Raw genomic sequence first — 19,797 nt, 5'->3', positions numbered from 1 at the left:
TTTTTAGTCTTTTAAAGGAACCTCCATACTGATCTCCATAGTGAGGGCATCAATTTGCACTCCCACCGACAGTGTAGGAGGGCTCCCTTCTCTCCCTTCTCTCCACACCCTCTCCAGGATTTATTTATCTTTGTAGACTTTTTGATGATGGCCATTCTTTTTTTTTTTTTTTTTAAGCGTACACATAGTTGATTTATTGGGTTGTCCTAAAAGTTTATAAAGATTTTTCCATGAGATGTTACAGAAAAACCAGATGACCTTTTTGGGATGGCCGTTCTGACTGATGTAAGATGATACCTCATTGTCATTTCGGTTTGCATTTCTCTAATAATTAGCATTGTTGAGCATCTTTTCATGTGCCTGTGGGCCATCTGCATGTCTTCTTTGGAAAAATATCTGTTTAGGTCTTCTGCCTGTTTTTTGATTGGATTGTCTGTTTCTTTGATATGAATTATATGAGCTATCTGTATATTTTGGAGATTAATCCCTTGTTGGTCCCATTGTGCATAGATACTTTCTCCCAGTCCGTTGGTTGTCTGTTCTGTTTATGGTTTCCTTTGCTGTGCAAAAGTTTTTAAGTTTGATTCGGTGCTATTTGCTTATTTTTGCTTTTATTTCTTTTGCCTTGGGTGACTGGTCTAAGAAAATATTACTGTGATTAATGTCCGAGAATGTTTTGCTTATATTCTCTCATAGAAGTTTTATGGCATCATATGTTATATATATAAGTTTTTAGGCCGTTTAGAGTTTATTTTTGTGTATGGTTCAAGGGAGAGTTCTAACTTCATTGATTTACATGTACCTATCGAGTTTTCCCAACACCATTTTGCTGAGGAGATTGTCTTTTCTCCACTGTATATTCTCAGTGCCTTTGTTGAAGATTAATTGACCGGAGGCATGTGGGTTTGTTTCTGGGCTCTCTGTTCGCTTTCATTGACCTATGTGTGTGTTTTCGTGCCAATACCAGGCTGTTTTGTACTTCAGCTTTTAAATTTTGTCTGAGGCCTGGGAGGATTATGCCTCCAACTTGATACTTTTTCCTCAAAATTGCTTTAGCAATTCTGTGTCTTTTGTGGTTCCATATAAATTTTAGGATTATTTGTTTTAGCTCTGTGAAAAATATCACAGGTAATTTGATAGAGACCACATTAAATCTGTAGATGGCTTTGGGTAGTATGGCAGTTTTAACAACATTAATTCTTCCATCCCAAGAACATGGGATATCTTTCCATTTCTTTGAATCACCTTCAGTTTTCCTTTATCAGAGTTCCCAACATACAGGTCTTTCCCCTCCTTTGTTAGGTTTATTCTTAGGTTGTTGGGGGTTTTGTCCATTTGTTTTGATATGATTTTAAATGAGATTCTAATTTTTTAACTTCCTTTTCTGATACTTCATTGTTAGTGTAAAGAAATGCAACAGATTTCTGTCTGTTTATCTTGTATCCTGCTACCTCGCTGAATTCATTAATTAATAGTTTTTGTGTGGAGTCCTTAGGGTTTTCTATATAGAGTATCATGTCATCCGCATACACTGCCAGTTCTACCTCTTCTATTCCAGTTTGGATACCTTTTATTTCTCTTTCTTGTCTGATTTTTATAGTTAGGATTTCCAATGTTGAATAGGTGTGGTGAGAATGTTCCAAATTGTCTTGTTCCAGATTTTAGTGGGAAAGCTCTCAGTTTTTCACCATGGAATATTATGTTGGCTGTGGGTTTGTTGTAAATGACTTTCATTACATTTGAGATACGTTCCCGCTATACCCACTTTGCTGAGAGTTTTCATCAAGAATAGACATTGAGTTTTATCACATGCTTTTTCTGCATCTGTTGAGATGATCATGTGGCGTTTGTCTTTTCTTTTGTTAATCTGGTGTATATTACATTGATTGATTTGCATATGTTGAATCATCCCGTGACCCTGGGATGCATCCACCTTGGTCATGGTGTATGATCCTTTATTGGTGATGTTGCATTTGGTTTGCTAGTATTTTGTTGAGGATTTTTGCATCTGTATTCATCAAAGATACTGACTTGTAATTGTCTTTTTTTGTCAATTGTCTTTGTCTGGTTTGGTATCAGGGAGTTGGTGGCTTCCTAGAATGACTTTGGGAGTGTTCCCTCCTCTTCAGTGTTTTGGAGGAGTTTGAGAAGGATCAGTATAAGTTCTTTTTTTTTGTATGTTTGGTAGAACTCCAGAGTGAAGTCATATGGTCCTGGACTTTTGTCTGCAGGGAGTTTTTTTTTTTAATTACAGATTCTGTTTCACTTCTAGTGATCAGTCTGTTCAAATTGTGTTTCTTCTTGAATCCGTTTTGACAGGCTCTGTGTTTCTGGAAACGCGCCCATTTCTGCTAGGTTGTGCAGTTTGTTGATGTGTATTCATGCCAACAAAACGTCTTCATAGTATGTCCTTAGAATTTTTTTGTCTTTCTGCTATACTGGTTGATATTTCTCCTCCTTCATTTCTTGTTTATTTGGGTCCTCTTTTTTTCTTTTTAGTGAGCCTGACTGAGCTTTGTTCTTTTTTTTTAAATGAGGATTGGATATATTTAGGTGAAATATATATACCTTTTTTTATTGAAGTATAGTTGATTTACAATGTTGGATTAATGTCTGCTCTACGGCAAATTGATTCAGTTATACATGTATTTTTTTTCAGATTCTTTTCCATTATGGTTTATCACAGGATATTGAATAGAGTTCCCTGTGTTACACAGTAGGGCCTTGTTGTTTATCTGTCTCCTGTATGTAATGCGCCTCTGCTGATCCCAAATCCCAGTCCTTCCCTTCCCCAGCCTCTCCCCCCAACAGCCACAGTCTATTTATCTTTCATAGATAGGTTTATTTCTACATATTTTTTAATGATCTCAGTGGAGTAAAAATCTACAGGGAGAATTTAATTTGGGTCACTGAGTTAATAAAAATGACTTTGGTGGAATGAAAGATTCAAGAAATTTTCAGGAAAATTAAGTGGAGCTGTTTTACCTTAACTTGTTTTCAGCAAAAAGTATGACCATACTCAGTGACATTTACAATAGTTGCCTTTCCCTGAGGCCCTCTTTTCTTCTTCAGCTTTATATTATTTGAGATGAAAAGCAAATCACAAATGTTTATTATTAAATAAAATGGGTAGGTGCAGACAAATGGACTCCTAGCCAGATACCTTGCATTGGGTAACTGTTGGAGAAGGTATACGCAGTGAACATAAGTTCACTTTTAATAATTCAGTTTCTCTCAATTATTTCTCAGAGGACTCAGGCTTTAATTTTTATTCCACTACCCAACAGTTTTTTGAAAGCAAATTAAATAATGTCACATATTGGGAAAAAGTAAACTATAAAATAGGTACTACTTAATTAAGCTCTATCCCTAAACACAAAAATGTAAGTTTTGGCTTTTATAGCATTAATACGTTTTTAAGTTATTAGAAGTTTTCACTCTGTAGCTTTACTCTGAAGCTGCCATAACCTTAGTATTTTATCCTTAGTATTTATCCTTAGAATTTTATCATCAGAAAACTGTAATTTTAAAAATAAAAATTGAGTGCATGAAAGGATGAAAATTTTATATTATCTTTTAATATTATTTTATATTGTCTTTTAAAATTGTTAAATTCCAAATATTTTAGTATACTCATGATTGTATCCTTTGATATAAAATTCATACACTAATCAGAGTTGACATCAGCAATAAACATACAATAATGTTCAAGTAGTGACTGTTTCCAACCCACTCCAGTGTTCTTGCCTGCAGAATCCCAGGGACGGGGGAGCCTGGTGGGCTGCCGTCTGTGGGGTCGCACAGAGTCGGACCCGACTGAAGCGACTTAGCAGCGGCAGCAGTGAGTATTTCTGTAACTTCAGTCACGTTCTTCACATTCTCTAAGCAGAGTTCGGACGATGAAGATTGTTCAGCAAAGGGAAGGAACCGTCACATTGTCATCAACAAGGCGGAACTTGCTAACTCGATCGAGGTGTTGGAGAGCTTCAAGCTGGCCAGAGAGAGCTGGGAGCTGCTCTATTCCCTGGAATTCCTGGACAAGGGTAAGCGGTCTTGTCCTATTGGGATGTTTCAGTTTTTATGTGGAATCATCACACCAAAAAAGATTCATTATTCTACTCAAAATGTCAAGTCACTAATGGCTAAGTAAATTGATTATGGTAGTTCACACATTTTAGGATCATTTTTGAGCAAGAAGTCCACAATCAGTTATAAATATTCAAATGACCATTTTCCTCTTAACTGCTACACTGGGTAATATAATCAGAGTCGGGGTGGAGTTGGAGGGAGAGTTTTCGGTCTTTTACAGTTCATATTGCTGGCCTTTTTCTTTGCTTGCTGGGTTTGTTCTGTGTGTTTCAGTTGTTCTGTCCCCCTGCGTTGTATCTGCCTCCAGCCACATGTACTAAGGTTACAGGAGATAGTGCTGTTCTGTCTGCATTAATTCCATTGCCTGAAAGTGAAAAGCTCAAATTCCAAAGACTGCAGGAAGCCTGTTTTGAGTATAGATGTAAATAAGAGGGAGTTTCTCTGTGTAACATTTACACCAGTGAGTGGTTCAACATTACTTAGAAATGACTAGCACTCGGCTAACCAGCGTATTTTTCTATACTCTGGGATCGAGGCAGTGACTTCCCTTTTGGCCAGTGGACATTGGTCCCCGGCCTGCGTCTGTCATGTGCCTCTACAGATGCTTTGTCTGATGTGTCGTCATGTTTTCTAGTAAACACCGCATCACCCGATTTGTCACATCTAGAGTTGTGAACAGGTTTGTGACTTTTGGAGGGGATTTTTTTTCTTGAGTTATAGGTTGGCTTTTAAATAAATGAGTGAAACTCTTAGTGTCATATGTTGATTGTTTTAACTAGATGAAAACAAAGTAGCTTAAAAGGTAAATGAAGTAATGTGTGAAAAGCACTTTGAACAGCTCTTAGCGCGTGATATGTGCTTAGTGAGTGTCAGCGCCTGATGAGAATATTTCTTATGTATTACTGGTAAGTATTCTTTCTCAGTTGGTAAAGAATCCATCTACCAATGCAGGAGATGCAGGAGACCCAGGTTTGATCCCTGGGTCGGGAAGATCCCCTGGAGAAGGGAATGGCTACCCACTCCCTTATTCTTGCCTGGAGAATCCCATGGACAGAGGAGCCTGGCGGGCTACAGTCCATGGGCCACAAAGAGTCAGACACGACTGAGCGACTGGCATTATCACTTTGATTCTGCCCTAACTTTACCATCTGATTAAAAGTTCAGACCATTGTTTTAGGAATCAAAGTCTAAAGCTACATGCATGTTTTGATAATTTGTCTCTCTTGACTGTTGTTCTCTTGATGGGTATATCAGTTTTATTTCCTGCTTCCGTGTTACATATCTTTGATAAATTTGTTTTTGAATTCTTGCTCAGAATTTACAAGAATTTGTTTGGCGTGGAAGACGGATACTTGGCTCTGGCTGAGAATCTTCCTCAACGATATGATCATCTATCAGGTAATGTGGGTTTGTAAGTACCCGAGTCCAGACGAGACCGTGACTTCCTGAGAACATCTTCAGCGTGAAGGTGTGTGTGTCCCCGCCCGCTCTGAAGACAAGCGTTCTGTCTTCACCGGCGGGGGACTGTGCTCCTCCGTCATCTCAGAGCAGCTCCTAGTGACAGGCCTACATCTTCTCTGTCACGTGGGGCGTGTCCGGTCACACCCCTCTGTAGACGTCACAGTTTACTTTTCAACGACAGACGAGCCCTGCTCAGCCCCCACTGCTCTGGCGGAGCCCTGCCGCCCGGCCCTGCTGTCCTTGAGCGGGACCTGCCCAGAGGAGACAAGAGGACTCAGGCCAGAGATAGAGAGGCTTCGGGCCTCCCTTGCGAAAATGGGCAGGTTCCTGCTTCCAGCCTTCATGGAGGAGAAATAGTCAAATATTTATAAAGAAAGAAAGTGAAGTTGCTTAGTCGTGTCCGACTCTTTGCGACCCCATGGACTATAGCCTACCAGGCTCCTCTATCCATGGGATTTTCTAGGCAAGGGTACTGGAGTGGGTTGCCATTTCCTTCTCCAATTTATAAAGAAACAGCATATCCAAAATGTACTTTTATCAGAGAGCTTGTGTTATTTTATTTCCTCTCAAGAATTAAGACCAGAAAGAAAAATCTTGGTGTTTATAAGGTACCTCCATACAGATCCTTCACTGGCTTTAACTAAGTGGGTTTGATACTGTTGCTAAGTCTCCTTTCCCTTCTTACTTGGTTCAGCAGAGGTCCCTGATTTGGAGTTGCTTGCTAGTGGCTCTGGAAGGTTTTTTTATTATTATTAATTTATTTTTTCTTATTCATTTATTTATTTTACTTTGTACTGATCTTAAAAGGATGTATGAAGATCGTTTGCGAAGATGCATATCATAAAAGAGTACTTTCTCAGGACAGTTTATGAAGGCATATAGAATATAAGAGCAAAAAGCAAGTTTTTTTCCTGATGGCCGTGTTTCTCCCTCCTTGCGGTTGTGACTTTCTCAGGGTCAATATAAGAAGGCCATCGCCAGCTTGCACCACTTGGCAGCTCTCCAGGGATCACTTCCTCAGCCACAGATCTCGGGGCAGGGCACCTTGGAGCATCAGAGGGCACTCATCCAGCTGGCCACCTGCCACTTCGCTCTGGGGGAGTACAGAGTGAGTCCTGGGTGTCTGGTGGGTGTGGGGACCCCCCTGGGTGCCCTCAGCGACCCTGGGGCTTCCTTTCTTTCCCAGAGTAGCTTTTTAATTCCATGCATATTTACTTGAAACTTGCTGTTTCTGCCTAGATTTTATTACCTGGTCTGCTGGTGAAAAAGCTTAGTGATTCTGTTTTATTTATTTATTTATTTATTTTTTGATTCTGTTTTATTTAATTTTCTACTTTCCATCGTGTACCTGAAGTCAGGAGATGGGTATTGAGGAATGGTGGCATTTGATTCTGAGTTCACTCCTTGCCCACCACTTAACTGGCCTATCTTCAGAGTTTTAAGTTTTTAACTTCCCAGCTGCCCACCTCTTGAAGCTGGAGCCTCATGACCCTGTGGCCATGGGTGGTTCTGGATGTGCCGGAATGCCAGCCCCTCAGCCCAGGTGGTTAGCTAGGGCTTGGGCAGCTGAACCCCGGGGTCATCTGCTTCCCGCTCTGAGCAGCCTCACAAGTATTTTCTGGACATGCCAAGATAGGAAAAAGGCTGGGAAGCAGGGATTTAAGATTGCACTTCCTCGTCTGTAAAATGAAGGTAATAGCAAGGTTGTGCCTGACACACAGGAAGTGCTCCCTCCGCGACCCTGTCACTCCTGGAGTTTGATGGGTGGGCCGAGGGTAATGCCCTGCTCTCTGTGGGTCGAGACCACCTGCTCAGTGGGGCGCGGGGGCCGCCTCTCATCCGCTAGTGCATCATCTGTCCAGTTTCACCCCTGCTTTCTGAACCACACCCTTAGGTGACTCTCCAAAGCCAGTGCATAGTCCTCCCTGCACCTTTCTCTCCTCTGAAAACCCTTTCTTCTCTTTTCTACATATAAAAACCCTCCTGGCTTTAAGGCTCACATCAGGATAACCGTCCAGCCTAAAACTTCTCCTGCTAGTTTATTACCCTGTGTGTGTTTCTACTTCATTTTAAATTATGCTCCTTTACCGTCTGTCCCATTTTGTCAATTTCTCTACGCAGTGAGCTAGTAAATGTCTTTAGGACAGGGGGTGTGCTTCTCTTGGATTCCATGCTGCTGCCAAACACTTTAGTAGTTCAGTTAATACTCGATTAGTTTTTAAGTTTTGTTCTTTCTTGTTTAACAACAGAGAGTGGGTCCATGCTCCCTGAAAGGTCTAGTGCGTGGGTTTAATCTTAGTTATTTTTCCGCATTCACTATCAAGCAAACAGCAGTGACCATGTGGGGTCCTGGGGCCACCAGTGCTCCCAGCCTGTGTGCCCAGGTGGCCTGCTGTGTGCTGCAGAGACTTTAGTTACGGAGATGTGGTTTCCGTTAGAAACTTACAGTTAGTTCCTTCTGGTCTCGTCTTCTCCAGATGACGTGTGAGAAAGTCCTTGATTTGATGTGCTACATGGTCCTCCCCATCCAGGACGGAGGCAAGTCCCAGGAGGAACCCTCCAAAATAAAGCCCAAGTTTAGAAAAGGTACAGTGGCAAATCCTATTTTTATTTTCTAGAAATAGTTTTAGGATCCACCGCTGGGAGTTTTTTTTTTTACAGTTCTTGACAAGGTGACATCGTGAGATCTGCAGAGCTTGGCAAGTTGTGTAAGAAGCAGAGTGCGCGCCAGGCTTCTCTGGGCTCTGGGTTCACGAGCAGTGTGTCTGTCCTCCGTCTGACGCTCTCTTCACTTCCTGAATGTGCTATCTTCAAAGAATATCAGAGAACTCCTTTTCCGATCTTTACCAATTCCAGGAAACTTTGTGATGATTAGCGGAGAAGGACTGCTCAGCGTATCTCAGGCTGCTTTGAGCTTCACTCCAAGTTGCTCATTTGTTGAAAAACTACATAAGTTGAGCTGTAGACGCTTCACAGGAAAGGAAGAGGGCCCTCCTGTCCGGATCTCAGTTCCATCTTAGAGGTGGAAAAAGATGCGCCGTCAAACTCAAGCCCAGTAGAAAACAGGGAGTGATAAAGACCAGACCAGAAATTAATGAAATAGAAAAAAAAAGAAGAAAACAGAAGGAAACTAATAAAGCCAAAAGTTAATGAAATTGATGAGCCCCTAACAAGACTGATCAGAAAGACAGTGATTACAAATGACCAATATCAGGGATGGAAGAGGGAACATCACCCCGGATCCTGCTGAAATCAGGACAGAAAGAGCATGGGTTGTGAATAATTTTATGCCAATAAATTCAGCAACTTAGATGAAATGGAAAAATCCCTTCAAAAGCACAGCTTACCAAAATGGACACAAAATGAAGTAGAAAATCAGGATATTTTATATCTATCAAATTAAATTTGTCATCAAAAACTTTCCCACAAAGAAAATTCCAGGTCCAGCTGGCTTCACCGTGAATCCTGACAAGCATTTAGGAAGAAATGACTTCAGTCCTGTACGTAGTTTTTGAGAAAATAGAGAAAGAGAAAACACTTACCCCTTCAGTTTTTAAGACCAGCGTAACCCTGACAGCAAAACCAAACAAGAGCATCACAAGAGAAGAACACTAAAGGCCAGGGTCTGTCATGATCACAGATGCAAAATTCTTAACAAAATATGAGCAAGTACAGCCACATATAAGAAAGATAAGACATAACAGCTGAGTGAATGCAAAAGTGGTTTAACCCAGGAAAGCCGATCAGCACAGTTCACCACATTTGCAGATTAAAGGAGAAAAATCATAAGACTGTCCTAATAGACCCAGATAGAATTCAATTATGTCTGCATTTATCATTCATGATTAAAAGCAAACAAGCAACTCAGTAAACTAGAAATAGAAGGAAACTTCCCCAGCATCATTCTTAGCTATGAAATCCTGAGTGCTTTCCCCAAGACCAGCAGCAACGCAGAGGTGTCTGCCCCCAACACCTCAGTGCAGCATCCTGGGGATTCTCGCCAACACAATAGGCAAGAAAAAGGAAGGTGGGAAAGGAACCGTCTTTATCCACATATTTGGCCATGTAAAAAAGCCTAAGGATTCTCTAGATTGAATAACATCAAAACCCATAAACTACTTAGAGATAAATTCAATGAAATATTGCCCAAAACTACTTGGAAAGATTCTCCACCTACTATTAGTATAGGAAATTCAGGTTAAAACAATAAGCTGTCATTTTACATGAGGATGTGGAGAGTAAAAAGGGTGACTGTGTTGACCATCACGACGTGAAGATCCACATCACCCATGTGCTTCTGGAAGGTGCATAGATTAATGCGGTCGGTTTGGAGACCAGCTTAGCAGACCAGGTCACACACCTCACTGCCTGGCTATGTGCCCCTTCTGGATGCAGACCTATCAGTGATTTCCAAACATGGGCCCTCACCTCCTGGTTTGTGGATTTTCAACTAGAAATTTTCTTTTTTAGTGAGATAGGCTGTAAATATATAATTAAAATGAATGTATCGCCAGTAAAATGGATAAAATTTATTTCACAAACCTTTTGTTTTAGGTATACAGTTGACCCTTGAACAATGCAGGAGTTAACCCAAGGGCTTTGACCCCCTTCTCCGCCCCCCACCCAGTAGTCAAAAATCCAGCTACTTTTCTCTCTCTGCCTCAGAACCTGGAATTGACTAGTGACTTACTCCCAGGGCAGGAAGCTGCAACAGTTTGGACAGAATCAGGGCTCAAACCCGCGTTCTTTTGATTGCACACGCTGTGATCTGTAATCCCGCAGTTAGTTCATTTAGAGATCTGTAAAGTAGTTCATTTAGAGATCTGTAAAGTGAAAATGCCGGTAGTGTGTTTACTGGAAAATCCACATACAAGTGGTCCCATGCAGTTCAGACCTGTGCCAGTCCAGGGCCAGCGGCGTGAACACGCGTAAGTCTGTGTGCACAGGATCCACACAAAAGCCGTGCCTCTGTTTCTCTCTGCTTCTTGCCCTTGGGGTAGAGAAGGATTTAGGATATAAGGAGCACACACCATAAAGGAACTAAGGTCTTGGTTTGAAAAACAGCCACTGCTTTTTCTACAAGTATACAAGCAAACATGTATAAGAATGTTTCAGCACTGTTCGTAATAGTGAAAAATGGGAAATCCCAGTGTTCGCTGGGAAAGAAGGGATACGTCACTGGTGGTCCCTGTTACAACAGAACATTATGTAACGTGGAAAACCAGCGAGCCGGAGTCACAGGGTCAGTATGCAGACAATCAGCGGAGGGACGCGCAGGCTGAGACGCCTTTTATACGGCAGACGGGAAAGGGAAGCATGAGGAACGCTCCTCTGAGGTGTGTGGATACAGATTCCTGCGTGACAGGCACGCGGTGTGTGTAGGAGTGCTGAGCCCCTCATTCAGAATAGCACTTACCTCTGGGCTTCCCTCATAGCTCAGTTGGTAAGGGAGCCGCCTGCAATGCAGGAGACCCCGGTTCAATTCCTGGGTCGGGAAGATCCGCTGGAGAAGGGATAGGCTGCCCACTCCAGTATTCTTGGGCTTCCCTTGTGGCTTAGCTGATAAAGAATCCGCCTGCAATGCGGGAGACCTGGGTTGGGAAGATCCCCTGGAGAAGGGAAAGGCTACCCACTCTGGTATGCTTGCCTGGAGAATTCCATGAACTGCGTAGTCCGTGGGGTCGCAAAGAGTTGGACACGACTGAGTGCCTTTCACCTTCACTTTGTTTCCAGGGAGGGAGGCAGGGATCAGAAGAGCCTCACAGAAGGTGAACTGAAATTTGTGATGCTGTGTATGAAAATCTAAAAATTAAACCCAGTGTCAACATTTTATAAAACTTGAGTTATAAAGCACACTGGTGTTTGTGATAATGTCTTGTCATTTTCTATATATTTCAAAGATTTCATAATAAAAGGTATTTAAGCAATTTGAGAAATTTAGATTGAGACATGAAATCCAGAGACGATTCAAAAACCAATTTCATGTTCACTAAATGTAATTGTGGCTTAACTGTGTTTGAGACCATGTGACTGCTGCTTACCCTTTTCGTTTTAAGGAAAGCACTTTAAACATTTGCTCCTCTAAGCTCTCTTCTTTTCCTGTTGTGGACTTTCTTAGGTTCGGATCTGAAGCTTCTGCCTTGTACCAGCAAGGCCATCATGCCCTACTGCCTGCACTTGATGTTGGCTTGTTTTAAGGTAAGCTTCATGTTCATCATGCTGCTGTGACTATTCAGTCACTCAGTCATGTCTGAGTCTTTGAGACACCACGGACTGCAGTAGCCAGGCCCCTCTGTCCTCCACTGCCTCCCAGAGTTTGCTCAGACTTACGCCATTGAGTCGGTGATGCCATCCAACCATCTCATCCTCTCTGCCCCTTCTCCTTTTGCCCTCAGTCTTTCCCAGCATCAGGGTCTTTTCCAATCAGTAGAATCTTTGCATCAGGTGGCCAAAGTATTGGAGCTTCAGCATCAGTCCCTTCCAGTGAATATTCATAGATGATTTATAGGATTGATTGCTGTGATCTCCTTGCAGTTCAGGAGACTCTCAAGAGTCTTCTCCAGCACCACAGTCCGAAAGCATCAATTCTTCAGCGCTCAGTTTTTTTTATGGTCCAACTCATATCCATACATGACTGCTAGAAAAGCCACAGCTTTGACTCTGCAGACCTTAGATGGCAAAGAGATGTCTCTGCTTTTTAATACACTATGTAGGTTTGTCATAGCTTTTCTTCTAAGGAGCAAGCACCTTTTAATTTCATGACTGCAGTTACCATCCGCAGTGATTTTGAAGCCCAAGAAAATAAAGTCTGTCACTGCTCCCACTGTTTCATGATTAGCATGAAAGGAATGTAATTCAGAGGATTGTTCTGATGGTCTGGAGTGATTCAAGTTGACATCCTTGAGCACACGTCAGTCTTTCGACAGCATGTCGGTGTAGCGAGGGAAGCAGTGGGAGGAATAAACAAATATTTATTAAATGTCAGCTGCACTAGGCAAAGAAGAGTAGGAGATAACCTCCGTCCTTGAGACACAATATTACCTATTACTGCAGGTACCAGTGGGGCAGACACGCACGTAGCCTTGCCTGTCGTGATGTCCAGTGTTTTGTGAATTAGCCTGCAAGTCAGGATGTACTCGCTGCAGTAGACGGGAGCACAGGTGCTCTTGGGCTCAGAGAGGGCTGTGAGTTTATCATCCTAGAGTGAGGGCACCGGGATGACCGTGTGCAGAGGTCCCCGGAGCTGGGGCGTCTCAGGACGGTTGACGGAACGCAGGGCTAGGGCGGGTGGGGGCGAACAGGCTGAACTGCCCCACGGTGGCTTCTGAGTGGACGTCTCCGCCTCAGGGCGCTAATTCCCAGCCCTCACTCTTGATCTGGACCCCGGGCGGCAGAACCACCTTGGAGGGTTGCTGATCCCGACCAGGAGGCCCTGTGACCATTTCTCACTTCACGTTCCTGCCTCCTCCCCGCCTGCCCCGTCCTCGGGTGTCCTCAGACCTTCTCTCCAAGGGCGCCTCTGGCCCGCCCTCCACCCCCCACCCAGCCCCTTAAGAGAAGCCCCCGATCCTTGCCTCTGGTGCTCAGCTTCCTCCCGCCTCACCCCACGTTTAGAGCCTCGGTCCCCGCCTGCGTGACCCCCTTCTTCCCGCCTCACCCCACCGGGCGCTGGGGGGCCAGGTCCCCTGGCTGGGCCCCTCCCCACCATTTGCCACGTGGACCTGTTCTCCGCTGTCCCTCCCCACGCGGGCGACCTCCCGCGGCAGCGTCTGGGGGCAGTGTGTCTGGGGGGTCTCGGTCACCCCGTGACCCCCACCGCCGTGTCCGCAGCTGAGAGCCTTCACGGACAGCCGGGATGACATGGCGCTGGGCCACGTCATCGTCCTGCTGCAGCACGGGTGGCCGCGGGGGGAGACGCTCTTCCTGAAAGCCGTCAGTAAGATCTGCCAGCAAGGGAACTTCCAGTACGAGAACTTCTTCAATTACGTCACAAGTATCCTTTCCCCTGTCTGAGCAGAAGCAGCTCTTTATTTTTTAAAGGATAAATGCATGGGACAAAAATGAGTGAACCCTTTGGGGGAGAAATAGTGGTGTCAGTGACGTGGGGGAGCAAGGAGCCGTGATCTGAGATGGGATCGTGGCTGTCGGTCTTGTGAAAGGAGAGACCTCAGAGAGGAGTCGGGAATGTCGGCAGCCCCAGTCCATTTTCCACTTGGAGTGGCTTCTTCGGAAGGTACCCGGGATGCCTGAAGGGCCCCGCGGTGGTGGATGGGCCCCGGGGTCCGTGGTCACAGCAGCAGGTGTGCTGAGCACCCACCAGGGATGCTGCCCCACCAGCACCTGCTTTCATGACGGGGAGCATGGGGCGTGGTACTGCTGATCACGGAGAAGCCACCTTAGCATCCGAGGTCTGGTGTTCACACTCGCTTCTCTTACACACTAGTTTTCATTTGCGAGGAGTCTGACATTCCTATCCAGGTGCCTAGAGCAGTGTTCCTTAACCTTTGGGTAGAGGTAGAGGGTGGGAATAACACCCCTACCACCCCCTTTTTTTTCCACTTCCTTATCAAGAAAGCAAAAGGTGTTGCTTTTACGACCATATAGACTGTTTAACCATCGATATGAAAACCGAACATCTCTTTGGGAGGGAGTTTGGTTGGCGTAGGGATCGTTGGTTTGGACTCAGGCGGGCCCGGGTTGCTGGTGGGAGGGCTGTGGGCCAGTTCCCCAGGCGCTGCGAGTCCGTGTCGGCCTCCGAGAGAGCAGGGCTCCTGGCTCTCACACGCGGTTTCCTGACTCTGGCCTCAGATATTGACATGCTGGAGGAGTTCGCCTACCTGAGAACTCAGGAAGGGGGGAAGATCCATCTGGAACTGCTGCCCAATCAAGGAATGCTGATCAAGTAAGCACCCCCCGTCTCCCGCTCTGTGTATGTGTCGGAAACGTTTGTAAATCTCTGTAGCTTTCAGACATTCAGTAGGAAGGAATCCAGACCTAGTCTGTTTTTAAGAAGGTTTGATTCCAGGGATCCTTTTGAACTTGTCATTCCCTTAACAACATTTCTGATGGAAGCGTGTTTAAATTGGGGTAGTTCTGTCACTTTTGATACTTTTTTCACCAGATGAAAGTCTCATTCTCGGTATCTTTTTCCTTTCTAATACATACAGACTGTAATTAGGATCTGAACATACAGATCCTATCTGATTAGAACACTTTTCATTAAGAAAAGCCATGCTTCACCACAGTTGTGCTGGACTAGGAAGAAAACTGCAGACTTGGTTTACACACTGCACTTGGGTTTCAGTGGTGATTCAGGCCCTCCCCAGTGAGTCGCCCGGCTCATATCAGGTGCCTCCCCTCCCAACCTCTGCAGAGAGGCTGGGGCTTGGTCTGGGCGAGCCCCCCTACACCTGGATGAAGTCAGTGACCATTTATGATTTTTAAATAGCTCACGACCCCCGCTTCTGCCCTCCAGTCCTCATCGCGGTGTAGACAGCGCGTCCTCTTTGCTGTAGACGCGGCCACGCATGGCGTGATGTGCGGTCCCCGCCCCCCCCGCGTCCTGCACGGTCCGTGTGTGCAAGTCAGGGTCACCGTCTCTGCAGGAGACTCGGCAGACCCGAGCGGCTGAGGCTCGGACCACCTCCTTTTCCTCCCTCGTGAGAGGGATGAGTTTTCAGTTGAAAGCAGGAATTTGCATCTTGTTCCATCCATGGAGGGTGTTAGAAATGTCAGGAGAGGGAAGTGAGAGGTGTTCCTTCTGGATTCCCTAAACCTCAGGGTTGGGCTCAGCCCATGTGGCGTCCTGTCAGGAGTGGGAAGCTGGGAGCCGGTGAGGGGGCTTGTCCTTCATCTTGGCAGATGTTGCTAAATATTCTGAAGATTTAACAGGCAGACACAAGACCTCTACACATTAGCTGGCTTAGGCAAGTGTGCCAGACATGCTTATCTTCCTGCTCTGTTAGCTTCCCTCGAACGTGGGGAAGATAACTGCCTGGTTCAAAATATTCTTAATGGTGTTTGAGAACAAAGATGGCTTTTTGACACGGGAACCTCTGGTAACCCATTTTGTGTTGTGACTGCCCGGTTTTGAGGCTAGATTCACAAACATAACTTTGAATAACTTTTCCTTTAATTCCCATGAACACACACCATACAAACTGTCATAACACAGGGACAGCCTCAGTCGGATCAACTCCATTTAGTTAAGGTCAAGCCTCAGTTTAACAATCCTCCCACCACTAAGCTGATGCTCAGCTGTGGAAGGTGAGAGACGGGGCTGTCAGGCAGTCAAGGCTGACCCTTCCTTCTTCGGCCAGTTTTACTGAGCTGCTGAAGACGGGGACATGCAGACCAGCTCTCGGACGGGGTGAAGACCCGGGCTGTTGGACAGCCGGCGTGACTGACTGTGGGGTGTTGAGGGCGAGGCAGAGACACAGCAGGCATTTCTAGGCTTTTGAGGATTAATCGTGCCCCCGCCCACGGTTAGTATAACCCTTAGCCTCTTCTGACACCCTACGCCCTGCAGGAGACCGCTCAGCTTCCTAGGAAACCTGCTCTTCCGTCAGTCTGGAAGCAGGCCTGGGGGGGCTCCTGCGTAGTGAGCTGACTGTGTTAGCCTCAGAGTTCGCTTGAACCTGCCTGTCAAATTTCTGATGAGAAACTCCCGCAGAGAAGCGGGCCGCCTGAGCCAGTTGAGGTACAGTTAGGATCTTGAGTAAAACTCTCCCATTCCTTTTCCTTTTGGTTCGCAAACAAATTGTCCGCAGCCATCACAGATCTCTCGGGGGGCCCCGCAGCTGAGTGCAGAGATGCGGGGAGCAGAGGCCAGCGCCTCCTGCCCCGGGCCTGGGTGAGGCCGCCCATCCGTCCTGGTGTGGGGGCGAGTGCCGGGGCGCCGGGGCCTGACGGCAGGAGGGACCAGCTCGGGTCTGCGCTCCGCAGGTTGCCCTCTCGTATCTGAAGGAGAGAACCGCTTCCCCGCGGATGCTGGCTGTGCCTTGGAGGCACTCGGCTGAGCGACCCAGACACTCCGTCCCCGGGGTGCCCTGAGCTGGGCGCGGGCCGGTGCTCTCAGAGGTGGCCCCTGGCTAACGTGTTATTGTCACAGTGCCCTGCGAAGCCGCGGCCCAGACTCACACTGTCCCCCCTCCTGTTCCTTTCCTCGCTACTTTGTGAACTTGAAACTCAGCCTCTACCAAAAACACGGCCGTCCCGTCAGTCTTCTCGGAAGGGCCTCTTCCATGTGGGGCTTCAGTCCCATCAGAGCTGGTTCAGAAGAGCCTCCAGGTTGCTCTGTGGGCCTGGCGTGGTCATGAGGGGCGCGCAGGGGCTGCGTCTGAGCCCTGCCCCTCCGTGGCCGTCCCGGGGCACCACACCAGCCCCTTCCCCGGCACCCCCTTTATACCAGATCTCAGCGGGCTGAGCCGGGGCCTGGGCCGTGCAGCCGGGGGGCCCCGTCCTCCCCAAGCCGCTGCGCGGGGCCCGGGGCTGCCGGCCATGTGCAGGCGGCCCCCGTCTCATGCGTTTTCTCTGGAGTGTTGTTTTTTAAGTGCAGGCTGAGTCGGTGTGGGTGTTTGAATGCCGCTGTTTGCTGTTTTTTAAAGGCCTTCTAGCCCTCCCATGGGGTTACTGCAGCAGGAATTCTTCCCTGTGCTTCAGCCCAGCATACAGACTGCCGACAGGTACCGCGCGGACACGCCTGCTCATAGTGTGCTGTTTGTGGACATGTCTTACCGCCCATGGTTTTCAGCTCTCCGTTCCTCGGTGCCCTTTTTTCATGCTTTATTTAATTTTTTAATTTGTTCCGCATTCCTTGGCAAGCCATCTGGTTGTAATATTGTTAACATTTCTTATTTTTTTCCATAAGTTGCCAGTGTTTTGTGTTCAATTTAAAAATCATTATGGATCTGGAAATAAGTGAACATTTTATGAAAGTGTGTCAGATTAAGTGCATATCAGATCAGGCACTGAACTACGATTCTCTTTTCATAAAACATAAGGCATTTGGTGATAAACGTTTAAGGATAGTGAAACTCAGAAGTACATTTTTATTCTGGGATTTCCAAATTAGTGCCCAGGGTTGAAGTTTCAGCCTCAATGGGCTTGCTTTAGCAGAATTATTTTCCTGACACTGGCCTCACCTTTCTGAATTGAAAATAACTGGTAGGCAGGACACCACATTTATTAACTTGTTTATCCTGGTCTTAAACCACAAAACCTAACTCCTTCTCTTCTTCATCCAAACTTAGCAGAGCGATAGAAGCTGTGATAAATGTAACTGAGTTGTACTGCTCTTCATGTATGGAATCAGTCTGGCCTTGGGCCCACGCCCAGCGGGACAGGGCGTTTTGTGATTACTGGCCTGCAGGGGAGCCTTTGGTTGGAGGCACCCAGGCCCTTCACTCAGAGTCTGCAAACACCAGTCTTTCACTGGGTCGGAGGGCAGGCTCTCATTTGGGGCTGCAGGCTGGGTCCCCCAAGAGCCGTATCTCGGCAGCACAGAGGGGCTGCTTGTGCCTCAGTGGGGCTCACTGACCCTGTGTCCTCCCTGCCGAGGTCAGCAGCCGGACCCAGCCAGAAGTGTCCACAGAGACCCGCGTTTGGTCCGTGGCTGTGCTGGTGAACGCTGTGTAGTTGTGTAAACTGCCCACTCTTCTCACCAAGCCTGGGTTTTTCCCCCCCTTCTGTTACATTGCAACTTTTCACTTCTGTTGTTCTTACTTTATATGATTCAGGTTTTAAAAACAAAAACATTTTAAGAGTGGTCTCAAACCTTTTAATTTTGGCCAGTAACCTCAAAGTCTAGTTTTAAATCCCTGTGCCTGTCTGAGGGGAGTCAGGCAGAGGGTGCCTCGTGTTGGTCTGACTCCACCCCGTCACCGAGCAGGCGGTTACAGTGCCTTTCCTCTGACTTGAGCCCATTGAACTTTGCTGGGTGTTTCTTTTCTTTCCTTCATGTTGGTGTCCGGGGTTCCCTCTGTGACCCCCCCTTCTCTGAAGCGCCCCAGGGCTCCCTGAGCGACCCAGCTGTGCTCCCCCGACCGGGGGCTCCCAGGCCCCCCTAGACCTCGAGGAGGCTCTCCTTCAGCAACTCCGCTCCCCCGTGTCCGTGCCAGACCCTCACCTGAGGACCCCCGCTGTGCCCGCTTCCCGCACGCAGGCCTGGCATCGCGGGGAGCAGAGTTGTTGGTGACCCAGGCTGTGCAGGGACCCCAACCGCAGCCCCGCTCGCTCAGGCGATCTGCCCCCCGAGGCCAGCCTGGCTGGGCCCAAGCACCGTGTGGCCTGAGCAGTGAGCCCCATGTCACCGAACCGTGTGTGACTCACGGGGGAGCCCAGCGTCAGAGCTGCAGGAGCCAGAGCCACTCCCCGAATGGGGAAGGGACGCTCCAGTTCTGAGTCTTTCCGAGAAACGCGGGCAGGTGGGGCTGTTTGGTCAGGGCATTCTTCTTTCCGAAGCTCTCCGCTGGGTTTGAGGCAGGCTGTTCTCCTGCCCTGGGACCGCGGACCCGCGCGGCTGTGCTAACCACCCGTCCGTTTGTCTCCCTGTCGCCGCCCCGCCAGGCACCACACGGTCACCCGGGGCATCACCAAGGGCGTGAAGGAGGACTTCCGCCTGGCCATGGAGCGCCAGGTGTCCCGCTGCGGCGAGAGCCTGATGCTGGTGCTGCACAGGTTCTGCGTCAACGAGAAGATCCTGCTGCTCCAGACCCTGGCCTGAGCGCCCTGCCGCCGGGGCAGCCGGGGGCCGCCGGGGCCCGGGCTCGGGGGACGGAGCGCCACTGGATGCGCTTCAGGAGAAGGGGCTTCCAGGTTCGGACTCCTCGGTCACTTAGAAGTCGTTCCCAAGAGTCTGAGAAGCTATTTCTATTTTTGTCACTTTTTGGGGTAATTTTTGTAAATCAAAAGAACTTGTTTTGTAAATAAATTGCAGTTTTTTTTGTTTTGTTTTTACTTTTTAATTCTTGTAAGTGTCCGAACGAGAGTTTCCTTTATTTAGAAAGACATTTCTTTCCAGGATCTCAAGATTTTCTTTTGCATAATTGGTTTAGGCTTTGGTGAATATTAGGTATCAACACCTAGACCTTTTCCTTCAGCAAGTTTTACTACCGAAAACCTTCTTGCCAGAATGAATGAGTGAACTTCCACTGAAGGCTGCCCAGAGGCCCAGGAAGGGTGTGGAGGACGCCTCCCCGGCCCTGCAGCCCCCAGGCCGCTGGTGCCCAGAGCCAGAGGGCCTGTCCA

General features: G+C 47.0%; 1 protein-coding gene across 3 annotated transcripts in view; it reads left to right on the top strand.

Moving 5' to 3' along the window:
* The window catches only part of INTS10 (integrator complex subunit 10), a 29,839-nt gene extending 10,325 nt beyond the window's left edge, over positions 1–19,514 (top strand). For 2 of the 3 annotated variants that reach the window (XM_043454273.1, XM_043454275.1), the window contains exons 10-18: positions 3,890–4,043; positions 5,405–5,487; positions 6,506–6,658; positions 8,028–8,136; positions 11,669–11,748; positions 13,381–13,543; positions 14,359–14,452; positions 17,157–17,234; positions 19,117–19,514. In XM_043454273.1, the coding sequence (XP_043310208.1) occupies positions 3,890–4,043; positions 5,405–5,487; positions 6,506–6,658; positions 8,028–8,136; positions 11,669–11,748; positions 13,381–13,543; positions 14,359–14,452; positions 17,157–17,234; positions 19,117–19,273 (1,071 nt within the window). In that variant the 3' untranslated portion in view covers positions 19,274–19,514. The remainder of the gene's footprint in view (positions 1–3,889; positions 4,044–5,404; positions 5,488–6,505; positions 6,659–8,027; positions 8,137–11,668; positions 11,749–13,380; positions 13,544–14,358; positions 14,453–17,156; positions 17,235–19,116) is intronic. The other variant, XM_043454274.1, reaches the window with a different exon arrangement.
* Positions 19,515–19,797: the final 283 nt, after the last annotated feature.

Source organism: Cervus canadensis, chromosome 31, assembly GCF_019320065.1.
Source record: "Cervus canadensis isolate Bull #8, Minnesota chromosome 31, ASM1932006v1, whole genome shotgun sequence".
In the NCBI taxonomy this organism is placed as follows: Eukaryota; Metazoa; Chordata; class Mammalia; order Artiodactyla; family Cervidae; genus Cervus; species Cervus canadensis.
The sequence above is the reverse complement of the archived record's forward strand: the minus strand, read 5'-3'. Positions and strand labels throughout refer to the sequence as shown.